This window comes from Onychostoma macrolepis, chromosome 05 (genome assembly GCF_012432095.1).
Source record: "Onychostoma macrolepis isolate SWU-2019 chromosome 05, ASM1243209v1, whole genome shotgun sequence".
Taxonomy (NCBI): Eukaryota; Metazoa; Chordata; class Actinopteri; order Cypriniformes; family Cyprinidae; genus Onychostoma; species Onychostoma macrolepis.
The window spans coordinates 20293889-20307355 of record NC_081159.1 but is presented as its reverse complement, the minus strand read 5'-3'; the positions used below and the strand labels follow the sequence as shown (position 1 = coordinate 20307355).

General features: G+C 37.0%; 1 protein-coding gene across 1 annotated transcript; it reads left to right on the top strand.

Moving 5' to 3' along the window:
* Positions 1-455: 455 nt before the first annotated feature.
* Positions 456-11707, top strand: stk36 (serine/threonine kinase 36 (fused homolog, Drosophila)). The gene is given in 21 exon segments (XM_058775922.1): positions 456-1665; positions 1668-1711; positions 2177-2317; positions 2651-2728; positions 3077-3207; positions 3411-3660; positions 3814-3907; positions 4876-5042; positions 5368-5537; positions 6039-6180; positions 6273-6392; positions 6477-6653; positions 6880-6971; positions 7210-7273; positions 7411-7521; positions 7691-7765; positions 8585-8702; positions 8800-8926; positions 9059-9233; positions 9351-10715; positions 10977-11707. Coding segments are annotated over 21 exon segments (3801 nt in total). The 5' UTR covers positions 456-1625; the 3' UTR covers positions 11097-11707.
* Positions 11708-13467: the final 1760 nt, after the last annotated feature.

Sequence of the window (13467 nt, the reverse complement as noted above, 5' to 3'; positions counted from 1 at the left end):
AATGAAAACATTAATAATCAAAGGTGTTTCTCTACACTACAGAGAGACCCTTGGGATCAGCCATCGGAGGACCCAGTCAGTCAGTCAGAAGTCATATGTCCTGAGGGTCCAGCCCCCGTGGCAGACTCACCATCCCTGGGAGGGCCTGAATCGGGCAGTTCCTCTCCATACCGTCTATCCTCGGGCCGCAGCGGGAGCGCCATCCCATCCAGCTCTCAGGCTTATACTCTACAACCCCTGGAAGATGTCCCGTACCCAGCAGCATCGTACACCTCTGTTTCCAGCTACTCCTGCCCGCCGTACATGACAACACCTGGAGACCTGGCTGTGGTGAAGATGACACCCGTCACCTCAGAGGAGGCTAGTGGTGGAGTGGTGTCTCTCAGTGACACTACATCCTGGGCTAAAGATGATGGAACTGGCTCCTGGTTGTCATATGAGACTAGGAGGGCTTTTTAAGAGGCTTAAATGACAATACAAAGACTGTGGACTGATCTTTTGCAATGACACAGCATCTTTATTCTTAGAGACAAGGAGAATATATAGGTTCATCATAAAGATGACCTCAAGAAATGCTGGTTACAATATACAATTTTAAACTGTTTGTATTGCTTAAGGATACAGCAAAGTATGTGCCGATAGTTTAGTTAATTCGGGGTTTAATTATGCATTTCACATGCCCAAGCGTTCTAGAATGAATTAGAAGGCAATGCTAGCTTTTTTCCTTATGTTTTCACTTGTAACATAAGCCGTCAATGATTGGCCACGAATATATAACTCGCAAATAACACCAAATAACACTTTTTTAAAACAACAAGTATGCTAAGACTTTTGTCAAGAATGCCAATATAAAAAAATAAACATGTTTTGTCTTGAAGAACGTGTGTTATCTTTATAAAACAGAACGGACTAGGCGTTCTAAGGAACAAACCTCTGGACACGAGTGCTGTTGTTAGGACGCCACTGAGTTGTTAAGTTAAGGCCCCCTTAGTGACAGGAGTGAATGAGGACATAAACACATCGCCTGTTCAAATTTATCTCACTTCGGTCAACTTATCTCTTGTAAGTCGTACGTTTATCAAGCGATTAAAATGTAAAAATAATAAAACAATATTAGTGAATATTTAAAAATATGCAAATCAAAGTATGTTATTTAATTTTGCAGTAACTTTTATAAGGGCTTCTATTTGTGAGCCACCGCGTTGCTAGGCGCTTTTTGTTTTTGTTCGTCTGGACAGCAGCGCACTTCGAACAAAAGTTTGTTCTACATTTACTATGTAACGCTAATTGTATTGCTGTTCAGAGAGAGGTTGTTTTTGATGAAAGTTTCTTGTACTAGTACTATAGCCAACTTTAGCTTCGGGAGTATGGGTCGTTAAATAGACATTGTTTTGCAATTGTCTTACGCCTCGCATTATTAAGTCGATCTCGGAAAAAAAAAACATACACTAGCTAGCTTAGCCTAGTTTGCCATGCTTTCCTTATATTTTTCAATTGCGAAACAAGCCATGGGGAGAAAACTGCCTAAATGATATGCGTACGTGTGTCCACTTTATACTGACTTGTACTAGCTTTTTACCTGAAAAGACACCGGACTGTTCCTCTGGGCCAAGGCTTCCTCGCTGATGATGGATCAGTACCATATTTTGGAGGTTATCGGGGAAGGTCATTCGGCCGAGTGTACAAAGGCCGCAGGAAGTTTAGCGGCCAGGTGAGCGCTGCATGTGCGCTACGATGTCACAAATTAGCTTTGTCTGTTTGGAATTTAGTTTTTTCTCTCTATTTATATGTGTAACACCACAGCATTCCCTCCACATAAATCAAACCTACCTTATTTGGGACAAAAGAGAAAAAAAAAACAGTGTTCATCACCTTGGAAATTCTCTTAGCCAATCAGAATCAAGCATTTTAGAGTCTCGTGGTATAAATTCTAATAATTTGCTGGCCACTTCGTTAGATTATTTTATGTTTACAATAAATGTAAACTAGGCCCCAGGTATTGGAGTTGTTTTCTCTATATTCAAGGCTATTTTTTTTTCTTTAGGTACACATTTAAAATCAAGGCTCCATGACCCTGGAAACAAAACAAATAATGGATATAGTAACGATAACTGACTTTATTAAAGACCGAGTCTCTCTCTCTGTCTGAGTAACATAAACCCTTTTTATTTTTTAGGTCGTGGCTCTGAAGTTCATTCCCAAAGTTGGCCGCTCAGAGAAGGACCTGCGCAGTTTGAAAAGAGAGATTGACATCATGAGGGGGCTTAAGCATCCCAACATAGTGCTGCTTTTAGACAGCTTTGAGACAGAGAGGGAGGTATGATTGTCACGACCTACTCCCAAGTCATGTTACATTTTCCACTGTTGCGTCTGTGTTAACCATAACCCGGTGCTTCCAGTATAACGGCTTGTTGAAATCAAACATAGCTCCCAGGGTTCACAATTTTCACATTCAAATCTCTAGGGAATAATTCTCGTTGGCAAAATGTAGTTTATGTGTAGACGTTAGGATATTGGCATTGGTACAAATGCAGTAAGCTTGTGACTTGGATCGTAGCATAAAATGTGTAACTGAAAAAAAAGTTGTGTAAGTTAAAAAAAACCTGAATTTGTGTCAGAGGAATAATTAGAGCATGTATTCCTCTGGCAGGTGGTGGTGGTGACTGAGTATGCAGAGGGTGAGCTGTTTCAGATCCTGGAGGATGATGGGAGTTTACCTGAGAATCAGGTACATCAGTGGTCACACTGTTTTACGGGAACTGACAGCCCAACGTATTAGATTTGATTTATTCATGGTGGTGTATAAGTTAGAACTATCTAAGACCTGGTTTACGTTTGATAACTTTATAGACTTTAAAAGCTAATAATATAATCACTGAGGCATATAAAAGTTAAAATATGCCATACAAATTAGAATAAACATCATAACATTTAGTCTAAAATAAATGTATTTTTGAAAAATGCATATAGTTCATCACTTTTATTTCTTTGATTTGATGGCATGCTGGATTTTTTGCTGCTCAGACCTAACTGCGACACACTCACCTGCTAACCTGTTATTTTATATCTTGTGTAGGTGCATGAAATAGCCTGCCAGCTTGTTTCTGCCCTGTATTATCTGCATTCCCATCGCATTTTGCACCGTGACATGAAACCACAAAACATCCTGCTGGGAAAAGGAGGAGTAGTAAAGCTCTGTGACTTTGGGTTGGTGTTACCAATTGGTGCAAATACAAGTTCAAACTACTTTAGTACCTCTCTATAATATTTATTTTTCAATAGCTAAAATAGCAATGGATGCTAGTTTTCGAAGGAAACTTATGTTGGCCATCTCTGAAATGAATCTAAATTTCGTCTCAAATGTGATCTCTAATAGCATAGTGGTGTTACATTCTCTTGACTCTTCACAGATTTGCTCGTGCCATGAGTGTGTCCACCCTGGTGTTGACCTCTATTAAGGGGACGCCTCTATACATGTCTCCGGAATTAGTGGAAGAGAAACCTTATGACCACTCAGCTGACCTTTGGTCTCTGGGCTGCATCCTCTATGAGCTCCACACGGGGGCGCCTCCGTTCTACACCAACTCTATCTTTCAGCTGGTGCAGCTTATAGTGAGAGATCCAGTGAAATGGCCAGAGAACATGAGCCAAGACTGCTTGGTACGGAGTAGTTGACTTTCCACATGAACACCTCTGACTGAAGTGTTACTTTATGTCAGTATGTTCTGGTTTAGTAACGTTAAGTGATGTATAATATATAGTACAGAATTTCAAATCCTTTCATTTTTCTGTCTGTGGGTTCTCTTAATGTAGAGTTTTCTGAAGGGATTGCTAATGAAAGACCCAGAGAAGAGGTTGTCATGGCCTGACCTGCTTCATCACCCTTTTGTTGCAGATGGAGTTTTGAGTGAGGACTATTTAGTGTCTTATCATTCTAAGAAATACTATACATGCCTGCATATATATATATATATATAAAACTGATATAAATTATGTATAACTAATAATTTAACTAAAAAATGAAAACTGAAAGTATAAAATAAAAGCAGATTCACAAACACACACACACACACATTTACATTTAGTCATTTAGCAGATGCTTTTATCCAAAGCGATTTACAAATGAGGACAATGGAAGCAATCAAAATCAACAAAAGAGCAACAATACGCAAGTGCTATAACAAGTCTCAGTTAATTTTATATAGTTTATAAAATATAAAACTTATATAGTTTTATATGTGTGTGTGAATTTTATTTTATTTTTGTATTTTCAGTTTTCATTTTTATTTTAGTTAAATTATTAGTTTGTTAAATTATTATCTTTAATTTGTGCTTTTGTCATTTTTATTTATTTTATTTTATATTACTATTTTTTTTAAATTATTATTTCCAGTTAGTAATTTATTTTATATTACAATTATTTTTTAAATTATTATTTCCAGTTAGTAATTTGAGTGCTTCAGCTTAAACTAAACAAAAAAACTAGAAATGTCACTTTGGACTTTTGCCACTTTGAACGTACTTAAAGAAAATTTTCATCTAACATTTATATTTTATTTTATTTAAGCTTTATTTCAGTTAACAATATAGTTTTAGTTAACAATAAACACCCTGATCTACGTGATCTATGTATGATTCAGTCCTCTCAAAAGTGCAATGTATAAATATTGTCCTATGAAAATCTTTATATATATATATATATATATATATATATATATATATATATATATATATAATTTTTTTTTTGCGAACTTATCTGCAAACATTACGTAATAAAACATGATACAATTTTTTACATAACCTACATCAGTATATCTCAGAACGATACAGTTTGAATTTATCTAACTTATTCTGTCATGTTGTGTGCTCTGGTAGTGGTGTCAGATGAGGTTTCAAGCAACCCCCTGACAGTCCCACCCAGCCCCGACCTACAGGCCCTGAAACACCAGCAGGCTGCTGAGAAAACAACGGCACGCAGCGGAGAGGGAAAACTACTGCGCAAAGCTAGAGAGCTTCGGGAGAAAGAGAAGATTAAAAGACGGGTAAACTCATACTACATCTGGGAACAACAGCACGCATAAACAAAGAAGTTTGTCTTTGTTAGTTTTCTCTGTTAAAGGGTTAATGTTTTTTTTGTTTTTTTTATAAAAGATGTTTCCCCTGTGTGATTCCGGTCTAATTTATTAAATTTTTGCAGTAAAATTAACTTTATGTAAATTAAATCAATGCTATTGTTGGTGAGATTTGTGCAAATTTGACTGTTTACTACAGTATATTACAGAGTATGGAGAAAATGTGCCTGAGTGGAGCTCTGAAATTATCAATCTCTGTAGAAGTGAAATACTGTATTGGGTCTTGTTTTACTAGGAGATTGAGAGTGGAAGTGCTGTGCGCGCCAGTCAGACACGCTGTAAGACAGCTTCTGCTGGAGGAGCCCCCACCACTAGCCACTCATTGGGCAGCACCTTTTCAGTGTATCAAAATTCATCTCAGCCAGCAACCAATCAGCATCAAGCAAATGACAACAGTGTTACCAGGTAGTATTTCCACCTAGAATTTGAATTTGAAAACCTGCGGGCCTCAACTTAAAAATGGGCATATTAACAATGCTGCTGTGACAGTGGAAATGAGTGAAGGAATTAATATATTATAAAACCAAATGTAGTGAACTAAAATAGTCAAAAACCTGTTTAGACCAAGGATAAAAGATATTGTGAAGAATCATATTTCTAAAAGCTAAAATGTAAATTTATGTTATAGAACTAGCCAACATAAAATAAGTCTTAATGGCCCTCTTCCCCATGTTCTTTGTTTTGTAAGATGGACCAGAAAAAAAAACTTTTTAAATCATTTTTTATAGAGTTGTGTATACAAATGTGCTTAGTGTTTTTGTTTCTAAATGGAATTATACAAAATGTCTGTATTTGTTATATTGTTTGTTGAATGTTGAATCTGTATCTGCCATGTAATAGCCTGTGATGTTGGCAATAAATACTGTAATACAACAACAGCATCCCCATGTTCCCTTTTGTTTTTAGAGTGCGGTCAGCTCCACATAAAGGCCAGATCAGTAGAGACTATGAGAGGGAGTTCCCTTCGGTTGAGGTGGGACCCCGGAAGGTCCTGAAACGCCCTGGACACGCACGGACAAGTCTGGCTTCTGTCAGGATGGACAGTGAGGTTGTGTTATAATAATTCAAATTTATAATGTGAATTTACAAGCAGCCAACTGCTAATATCTCCCACTAAATATAACACTGTTCATCATGCAGGAACAAGATATCGACAGTGATTCTGAGTGGCAACGATTGATTGAATTAAGTGATCAGGGCCTTGTAAACACTTCCATTCTTCAAAGGTTAAAGACCAAGTTGCTTGTAACCAAAAACCAGGTAACGTTCTGATAAATGTCACAAGACACTTGAAATTGGTAAGTGAGTGTGAATTAGTGTTTAAAGACTCACGGATCTGTCCAGCTATTGGTCAGGAAGGGTGAAGAGGCCTCTTCTATTCTCCAGCCACTAACGATCCTCAGGAACATTGTTCAGAGCTGTCAGTCTGGTGATGTTGAAACACTGGGCAAAGAGTTGGAACTGCCTCATCTACTGTTCAGTCTGATTGAAGACATCCTGAACATTCCAGATCTAATGCAGGTCAGAAAAATGCAGATATTCACATATGTGTATAGCTATAGAGGTCACAGAAATGAATATATGCATTCTATATGTTTGTTGTTTTAAACATTTTTAAATAAATAAAAAATTAAATAAATTCATATGAAATGTTAATTATTAATTGTGACATAAAATGTAGGACAGATTATTTTCTTTTAATAATTTAATTTAATCTATGGGACCTCATTCTTGATTTCTGACAAAGGAGTCACAGGGTGAGACAGTATTGGGAAATCTGATGAATGTGCTCATAATGTACCTGGAAAAGAGCCCAGGCTGGGAGATAAAGGGGAGAAGGTATGGGTTTATGAATTGTTTTTAATGTACACTTAAAATACTTTTTTTTTTTCACACACTGAAATTGTTTTTACTTTCATTACTTCAGTAAATCTATTGTTCTCTTATTTAAAATGAAAGAATATTTAGTGTTAATTAGAGAACTCTTTGTTAGGCTGTTATTATCCCAACTGCTGCTGGGCTTGTTGTGAAATTTTAATCTTAGTGTTATTTTATGAAAAATATTTTCTCTCATCAGAGCTGAGGATCTCTGTCAGCTATTTATATCGGTATTTCTCTGTCGAGACCCAAAGCGTTCAGCGGTAAGTGTCTCTAGCTAAAAGATTCTCTCTCTAGTTTGTGTCAAATGCACTTTTAAACTGGAAAAATGAAGTATAACAATCGTAGGATGTCTAGTTTCATTTGCATTACAGTTGTGATTTTGTGGTCTCTCCTACAGCTTTTGGCAACAGCAGTCTTAACCTTGTTCACTCGCCGTGGTATATCTGTGAATGTCAGTATGGAAAGGCTTTCAGCCTTTTTGGGGAATATTTTGACAGACACAGCAGAGGTACAGTTTCATTATTTATACTGTGAATAAGGGTTAACTCTGTTTGGAGTAATTAATGTCACTGATGTGATGAAATCCAGTGTAGTCATTCCCTACTCTCTTTCTTTCTCTCTCTTTCTCTTCCTCTCCCCCTCCCACCATCTGTCTGCTCTCTCTCCCGTTCGGATAGGCACATAACCCCTTACCTGCAGGTTGGGGCATGTGTGATGGCCTTCTGTCACTGATTCTCCACAGACTATCTGAGGTAATTCCTCTCAGATTAATTCTCCTAAAATCTGTGCTTTGTTGTTTAGAGAGACAGATAATCAGTTTTTCCGATTAATTGGTTTTCGATTTGTTTCATATTAAATATACAAAAAAACGACACCAGTTGAAGCCTCAACTGAATAGCATCCAACAATGGTATTTACAGATAAAGGCACTAATGTGTCACTTAACTTTTTTTTTTTTTTTTTTTATGTTGAAAAATGTTGAGTTTAACAATGAGTCTATATATAATATATATATAATATGCAAATATATTACACAATGTAATTATTATTGATAAAATATAAATATTGTTGTAATATAATTATCATTTAATTGTTATTAGTTATTTAGTTAATTCATAAATAAATCAGCAATTAAAATCAGTTTGCCATATTTCTTATGGAACACTTGAACATAAAACATAATCTTAAAAAAATCACTTTTAAAAAAGTGTTAAAGTCGCAATAAAATGGAATTAGGGACGTTGTTTTTTTTCTGTTTCGTGCCGTACATCCCAGTGTAATGAATTATCGAAAAAGAAAAAAATGTCAGAGGGGACTTTTTTTTCTATTTATTGGTTGTTGATTGAATTTTAAGATGTGGACGTGAGCTTGACTGTCTGTCGTTTCACCAGAAAATTAAGTTATGAAAATTTGATTGAAAATTAAAAAGATAAGACTCATGCATGAATCAGTCTTTCACAATAACATCAATAATATGCATTTACAAAATCGATGAATTTTCATCTGTTGTATTTTCATTTCATGCTGACTTCAATATGCGGTCTAATTATAATTTTTTTCACTGATGAAAGTGTGAAAGCAGCCTACTGCTCGACTTTAAGGACTCAGAGCTTTGGCTCTGCTTGTGGGCTAAAGTGAACACCACTCTGGAAAACACAACATCCCAGAGTTGCCATTTCTCTCCTAACGGTACTGAACATCAAGAGAACATTGACTTATTTCTGTATTGCAGCTTTAATATACCAGTAATTTAATAACATACATTTGTCTCTGCTCTTTCGTGCAGGTCTGTATGTGTTCCTTTCACTCGCTTTATTGGTTTTCTCCAGCGATCCGTATAACTGTATGGCTCTCCTGTCAGATAACTCCACAAACTGCTCCTCTGCCCTCAGCCACCTTCTCACCACCAGTTGGTGAGCTTCAAACATTGCTTTTATAACTTACTAATGGTGTCAAACAGTTTTTCACTGTTCGTTTGTATATTAGTGTTTATTTGAAGTGCATCGAAGAAGTTTACAGAGTATTTCTCATTTTATACTTCACAGCAGCGCTTCATTGCTTGAGCGCGGTCTTTTCTGGGGTGACTCAGAAATAAACAGCCTATCAGTGATGAGCTGTCATCTTCTCTCCATCCCCTTCTCTCTGGAGTTACCCCTAGAAAAACTTCTTTCTGTTCTCCGATCGTATCAAAGCTCAAATATTGTGGCCGGTCTAGTTAAGGTTTGGTTTTATGAAATTCTTAAGTATTTCAGATGGCTGATGTGTCTGTCCATTGGAATATCAGAAATGTAATTATTGTCTTTTGTATTTTTTTTGCTGACTTGTCTTCTCGTTCAGATGATTCAAACTCTTCCCGTTGCCCTGCTGGAGCTTCCGTTGTGTCTTCTGAATCGTCTGCTGGTATCTGACCCACAGCACACTGCTCCATGCCTTATCACTGCAGCCCAGGCCTCCGCTTTCCTCCCTTACAGCACAGAAGGCTCAGACAATGGAGCAGACCACACTCAGAATCAACTTAACCACTTTGGGAATGGTGTGGAGCGAATTAAGAGCAATGGAATCGCAAAGAAAACCAAGATAGATCATATCAAAGGTGACATCAAATCAAAGAAGAAGTTAGAGAGGCTCAAAGGCAACATAGATGCATCTAAGGAAAAAAATGATTCCATAAAGATGCAATACCAGCCGTCCAGAAACAAGAGTGAGAAAATCAGAGAGGTCCAACCAAAAACCAAAATATATCCACAGAACACCATGGAACAACTAAGAGATAAAATAGAGCAGCAGAGCAGTTGTATAGAGGAGCTCATGGACAGTTTGGAGATCCATGGCGGTTCTGCAGGACGTCTCCAAGACCTCTCACCTCAGCCAGGGAGCAGCATCAGCTGGCTTATAGACAGTCTGGAGGAATTAAGAAGTTGTGATCACCCCAAGATCCCCACGGCTAAAATTCGATCCTCACCAGAAGAGGTCAGAACAGCATGTTCTCTGTTGGCTGTTCTGCTACAAAGTGAATTTCTCAGTGGGTGCGCAGTGGAACTCCTTATCCTTCTCTCCCAACTAACACGTCATCTCACCCAACAATCTTCCTTCTTTCTTCCTGTTGAAACCACCCAACTGCGGTGTGCATTGCGCCACCGCAATGACGGAATCAGAGCGGCCTGCTGTGGCTTACTGGGCCACCTGGGCTCAGGTGTCAGGCAGGTCATTGGTGAATCAAAGTTGGACTTATTCCAAGATCTGTTAGGTTGCTTGTGTGATCCTGCTCCGTCCGTTCGTAGGACAGCCTGCAAGGCTGTGGGAAACTGGCTGAGTGTAATGGGAAAAACCGATCTAACTCTTTCTAATAAAGGTTTCAAGAATACGACTGAAGATAATGCCTTGTCAGGACAAGACAAATTGAGGAGGACACCAGCAATGGAAGGCATCAGACATAGTGAGAGAGACGTATGGATAGAGCTCGCCATAGGAGCTGCCCGTCCCCTCGTGTCTCTGCTGTCAGATGCTGATAATGTCATTCGACAGCACTGCTGTGGGGCTTTGGCTAACCTGGCTGCGTTTGGCGGAGGGGATGGAGCACTTCTCAATGCAGATGCTCCAGGCATGATTCTCCAAACTGCCTGTAATGATTCCCATCATGCAGTGCGACGGGTGGCTGTGGCCACTCTGCGTGTGTTTAGCCAACAAAACACATTACTGCAGGTAAGAGCAGTGTGAATCAGTTTAGATGTTTGGGGTATATAGCCGTGGTGTACATTACACTTTCATAAAATATATGGTTGTGCAAAGAGTGCAGTTCTTGGTGAATTGTATTTAAGCACTGAAGGAAAATGAATATAGACCTGCTTTTGTGCTGTATTGCATCATTTTGACAATTGTGCAAAAAAATTGAAAGACAGACAAAGCTGGTAAAAAAAATAATCCTTACTGTCATTTTTACATTTTTCCCTTCCTTTCCTCAAGGCTCTGAGGTCTCTAGATGCAGGAAGAAAACTCGGTCGCACATCCCAAAGCTCTTTATTTCAGAGGGATTATCAATGGCTTGTCAGCAAGTTGGACGGGTCGGTTGAAGGAAAAACATAAACATCAGCCTCATAGTTTGTGTAAGAGAGAGGATGGAATTTTACATTATTCAAATATGGATTGCTGGCTGCATAAGCTTTCTTTTTGTCTATATTTATTTGATCTGTGATCAAAAGAGTTTGACTACGTATTCTGAGAAAAAGGCAGTAACTCGAACATCCTCCAAAAATAAACATTATATCTTACATTTAAATGTACATTTAGATATATTTCAATTGTAAGGTTTTTTATTATTATTATTCAGCGAATGTTTGCATTTTTGATTCACACACGTAGCTTATATTTAAGACTGTTAAGATTGTTTGCTCTTTTTTTCTGTATATAATAACAAAACTGCACTTGTATTTATATGATGTGACTATTTTGCAGCCTTAATTGTTTGTATTTATTATTTCCTATTATTTTATATAAATTTAGCCCAGCTCAAAAAATAAATTGTATCTATGTATCGAGAAAAAAAAAAAAAAAAATCGGTGTTTAAAGGATATATTGTAATGATGTAAATGTAAGTCTTTGCGGGGGATAAAATTGATATTCGGATATCATTAGTTACATTCTTATTTTTATGTCTCCATTTATACAAATCCTTAAATAAATGAAACAGAATTTCATAAAAATGTGTCTGTCACGTGTGATTTTTAGTTTCGCTTTTTTGTTTTAACTTGACAAATCGTCTTTCCCTGTAAGTTTATGTTTTGTTTCTGGGATGGCTATTTTATCTGGGATTGAACGACCTAACGTCCAAACCTAACGTGTTTGTCACAAGAAAAACATTTTGACGTGTATCCGAAGTAGGCTACTCAGCCTTTAATTAGGCCAACGTTTGTTTTTAGGAAGAACGATTTAATCTAAATTAAATTATTATAATTTTAGATACATATTAAAAGAATCTTTCCATTGAAAAATCAGATTTTTTGACAGACGTGAACTACTAATCGAACACTGTGTAAATCATTATAGACCTCTAGCGCGCAAAGTTAAAGCGCGGATTTGTTTCATTAATTAATTGTTGTAAAAACACTTCAAAACTTTATTTTAAAGATACTTAGAAAGATTGATAGATTTTAAAAAATAAATAAAAATTGGGGGAAAGGGAAAAGTGAGTTGCAGCGTGTGAATCAAATTAATTGTTTTTATAAGCTGATTATTCAAATATGTCCTCTAAAATGACACTCGCTTAACACATTTAAGCACAGAAATATTTAATGGTTATACTTTAATTCAGTGGCCCATACGAGCTCTGATGAATTGTGATCGTATGTTTTCGCCTCGCAGTGTGCCTGTGGTCTGTGTGTGAAAGTGACGGAAATGAAGTCTACATTTAAATACTGTTTGGTGAAAAGTAAGATAAGTAGCCTATTGAACAATAAACATCAGTGCTGATCGGTGTTCAGAAACTATAAATAACCCGACTTATTAAAATAGCCTCGACATAGCCTAAATATGAATGAATCAACCGCTACACAGAAATAAGACTTTTGACAAGAATAAAAAGTATTTTTTCCCCCCATTTTCGGTTTCTTGTACATTCGGTTCTGCCTGGGTTCTTTATTAAATAAAAAAAGTAAATGTTTACCCTACTAATGCAAAATGACTGTCATGACACAAAAGGCAGGAATGAAAATTACAGTTAATAATAAAACACAAACGTCTCAAAAATACATATATTTAAACACCCTACATTTGTATTATAATAATCGTGTTTGGCTATTCTTTTTTCTCTCTCTCTCTCCCTCACACACGCACACGAAACTGACTGTGTGGAATCGTTACAGTTTCCTTTTCCTCCACATCGTGCTTTAGTGAGGACAGGGAATAGCTCTGCTCCATATATTTGGCTTTCAAAGCTGTAAACAATTTCCCGGCCAAACAAGGGATAAACTCCGTTTATCCGTTAAACTCAAGGTCTACCGATTAAGCTCTAAAAATTTCACATGAAGCCATCGCCAAAATGCACTGCTGCTGACACAAATCACTTTATTTGAATTCAATGGAATAACAGGAAACACAAAGTAATTAATCGGAGACAATACATCGAAATGCCTCGTACAAAATGACTAGTCTTAGTATTATAGCTGGTGTAAACTCTTGGAAATCGTGTGCCTTCGTTTTGGGTTGTTAAAAAAAAAAAAAAAATCTAAACTTCACAAAATGACCGTACAACACAGCGCATAATTAGCTATATTTCATAAACATGATTGTATACCGCCCAGGAAAGCATATTTCAAGTCGATATGCTAAGCTCTCTCAGTATCTAGGTTGCTTATTTAGAGGAATTAAATGATATTTGTAATATTGCTACGTAGTAAGGTACACACCACACTTCGGTAAAAAAAAAAAAAAAGTGCCATAAAAGGAATAAAGAGGAACT